This window comes from Mus caroli, chromosome 5 (assembly GCF_900094665.2).
Source record: "Mus caroli chromosome 5, CAROLI_EIJ_v1.1, whole genome shotgun sequence".
NCBI classification, from domain to species: Eukaryota; Metazoa; Chordata; class Mammalia; order Rodentia; family Muridae; genus Mus; species Mus caroli.
In genome coordinates this window covers 101041992-101045470 of record NC_034574.1, presented here as the reverse complement: position 1 = coordinate 101045470, position 3479 = coordinate 101041992, and the positions used below count along the sequence as shown (strand labels likewise).

General features: G+C 42.8%; 1 protein-coding gene across 2 annotated transcripts in view; it reads right to left on the bottom strand.

The window, feature by feature from the left end:
• Positions 1 to 3479, bottom strand: part of Ccdc18 (coiled-coil domain containing 18) — a 98265-nt gene that overhangs the window by 82207 nt on the left and 12579 nt on the right. For both annotated transcript variants that reach the window (XM_029478044.1, XM_029478045.1), the window contains one exon: positions 275 to 403. In XM_029478044.1, coding sequence (XP_029333904.1) covers positions 275 to 403 — 129 coding nt within the window. The remainder of the gene's footprint in view (positions 1 to 274; positions 404 to 3479) is intronic.

Below are 3479 nucleotides of genomic sequence, written 5' to 3'. Positions count from 1 at the left end.
AAAAGAAGGCAGAAGAACTACAGCAAACTGGAGGCCAGCCTGGGCTTCCCTGTGAGTACCAGGCCAGCCAAGATTACATGGCAACAGCCTATTAAAAAAAAATATATATATATATATGTGTGTGTGTGTGTGTGTGTGTGTGTGTGTGTGTGTGTGTATACACATATACATATATATATTGCTTTAAAAGAGCAATACAGTTCAGTGGTACAGCAGCTGTAGCACATGCACAGGACTGGTTCTACAAATTCGTAAATCCCACAATCCCACATACCTTTTCCCTTGTTTACTCTGTTCAAGTAAGTCCACCTTCAATTTTATACACTCTTCCTTGGCCTCTTGTAAACTGTGCTCCTTTTCAATCACCATTTTCTGACTCTGCTCTAATTTATCTTCTGCTTCTCTATAAATACAGAATAAGCTTTAAGAACTGGTAAAATGTTTACTGGAGAAATATAAGAATAATGTGACATAATTACTTTAAGAATAATTAAATCAGTGAGTTAAGACAAACATATTTATAAGAGAGAAAGGCATATTCATAACTCATCAACAGAAGGCTACATGGCATAAAATACTTTCATGAAGTGAGAAACCCATCTAAACTAAAAGCTCACGTCATATTTCACAGTCAACAACTGAGCCTTGTGGCACAGGTATGTATAGTCACAGCATTTTTGAATATTTGTGAGGCAGGGGTAGCGGAATCAGGAATACAAAGTCTACAATTTCTAAAAACAAACATATTTCATACAAACTAGAAGCACTACTATATACCTCAGATGGAAAGAAAATGTAATTGTTATCACTTCTACAACCAAAGGTACCCATGAAAACCACAAGAATGGAAAAGTAGCACTGAGAAAAAAAATTTTGTTCTTTGTTGATAATTATCATTTCGTTACCTAGAATATTGAGGACAACCAAAATAAAAAATGATTAGAATAGCAGGGGTCTGGAAGGTGGTTGAGTGGTTAAGAGCACTTGCGGCTTTTCCAGGGGATTAAGGTTCAATTCCCAGCCCCCATATGGCAGCTCACAAACATCCTTAACTCCAGGTCCAAGGAATATGACTGCCTCTTTTAGTCCCATGAGCAGCAGGCACATGGTGCACAGATATACATGCAGACAAAATGTCTGTACACATAAAATAGAGGAAATATGAGTACAAGAAATAGCCCAGGAACACCTTTAACACCCAGGAGGCAGATCTCCATAAATCAGATGCAAGCCTAGTTTACACAGTGAGACCATCATAACTAATACAAAGAAAGAAGAGAGCAAGACTGCTAAGGTGTGAAGGTGCTTGCTACCAACACTAATGACTTGGGTTCAATTCCTAGAGCCCACATACTATGAGTAAAGCTACTCCAGCAAGTTGTCCTAACCTCCACATGTGTGCCATGGCATGTTCACATCACGACTCACCCCCAAGGAAGAAATCCATGTATTAAAAATAAAAACACTGAGACTGTGAAAAAAATTAAAAAATAAAAATAAAACCACTTGTACAAAAGAAATATCCAATTACAGTAACTATTATATATGATATAAATATCGAGCCAGATACAATAATGTATGCCTTTAGTCCAACCACTTGGGATACTGAGGCATGATGATGACTCAGTGACAGCCTGAACAACATAGCAATCCCTCACCTCTTAAACTCAGAGGTCAGGTTAACTAGTAAGGGCACACAGGAAAGATCTTTCAAGAAAGGAGAGATAAAGTGTTATAAAAGAGAAAGGTGGAAAATGGGACAAGAAGAATTAAGTGATGTGGGAGATGGGAAGACAAGGTAGAGAATATAGGGAAGGAAAACTAGTACTAGAGGCCTTTTGATAATGCCATATGAAAACCTCACATATATAGTTATACAGTTATATAGCTTATATAGTTATATATGTATAGTTATATCCACATAGTTATATCTATACAAAAGTTTAAAAAGAGTTATTCCATAATGGGCGGGGGCAGTTATTCCATAATGCAGGGGGAGGTGGCAGTTCCCCAAAAAAGATACCACACAAAGCTCTGTTCCAGAGACAGCCGCATCTTCTTGTGCAGTGCCCACCTCATCCCATAGACAAAATGGTGAAGGTCCGTGTGAATGGATTTGGCCTTATTGGGCACCTGGTTACCAGGGCTGTCTTCTGCTCTACACTTGGCAAAGTGGAGATTGTTGCCATCAACAACCCCTTTTTTGACCTCAACTACATGGTCTACATGTTCCAATATGACTCCACCCATGGCAAATTCAACAGCATAGTCAAGGCTGAGAATGGGAAGCTTGTCATCAACGGGAAGCCTATCACCATTTTTTTGTTGTTGTTTTTTAAACAGATCTTGCCTGAGCTTATTTGTAAAAACAGCATATAGGATATTGGTCATCTGAAAATAGTGTGTGGGTAGGTGTGCCACAGCAGTCCATCTGTCTTCGCACTGGTAGGAGCCTTTTCTATGGGGCCTTCACAGGGAACTGGGCACCTTTGGGAACTTGGGCTGGAGCTGAAGCCTGGGCCTTAACTGGAGCTTTGGCCCCTGCCTTGGTTTGAACCTTAGGCTTTGGTTGGCAGAGCCTCTGACCCTTGGCCATGTAGCTTCGAATCTGCTTCCCAAGCTTGGGGTGAGTGATGAAAGCCAGACAGCTGAGTTTGCGGCTGGGGCCCTTTGGCATCTTGGGCTCGATGGCCTGAGGCTTCACAAGGGCCTCGATGGCTCTGCTCATGCTCTCACTACCTTTGCATTGTTGGCCTGCATCTTCTTCAGGCCTTTCTTGTTGTGCGTCTTGGCAAAGCACATGTTCCTCAGGAACTTGGGGTCAACCCCCTTAAGAGATTCGTATTTTTGCAACCAGGGTTTCTTGATGCCATTTCTGTGCCATATGTGGGACTGGTTGTGTGGTGTGCCTCTTGGATTTGGCCATGTCTGCACAGTAACCAGCAGGTCCTGCAGCATCTGGGACAGGAAGAGCCCATCACCATTTTTTAGGAGCAAGATCCCACTAACATCAAACAGGGTGATGCTGGTGCTGAGTAGGTTGTGGAGTCTACTGGTGTTTTCACCACCATGGAGAAGGCTGGGGCCCACTTGAAGGGTGGGTCCAAAAGGGTCATCATCTCTGCCCTTTCTACTGATGCCCCCATGTTTGTGATGGGTGTGAACCATGAGAAATATGACAACTCACTCAAGATTGTCAGCAATGCATCCTGCACCACCAACTGCTTAGCGCCCCTGGGCAAGGTCATCCATGACAATTTTCACACTGTGGAAGGTCATGACCATGGTCCATGCCATCACGCCACTCAGAAGTCTGTAGATGGCCCCTCTAGAAAGTTGTGGTGTGGGCTGGTGAGATGGCTCAGTGGGTAAGAGCACCCGACTGCTCTTCTGAAGGTCTGGAGTTCAAATCCCAGCAACCACATGGTGGCTCACAACCATCTGTAACAAGATCTGACTCCCTCTTCTGGAGTGTCTGA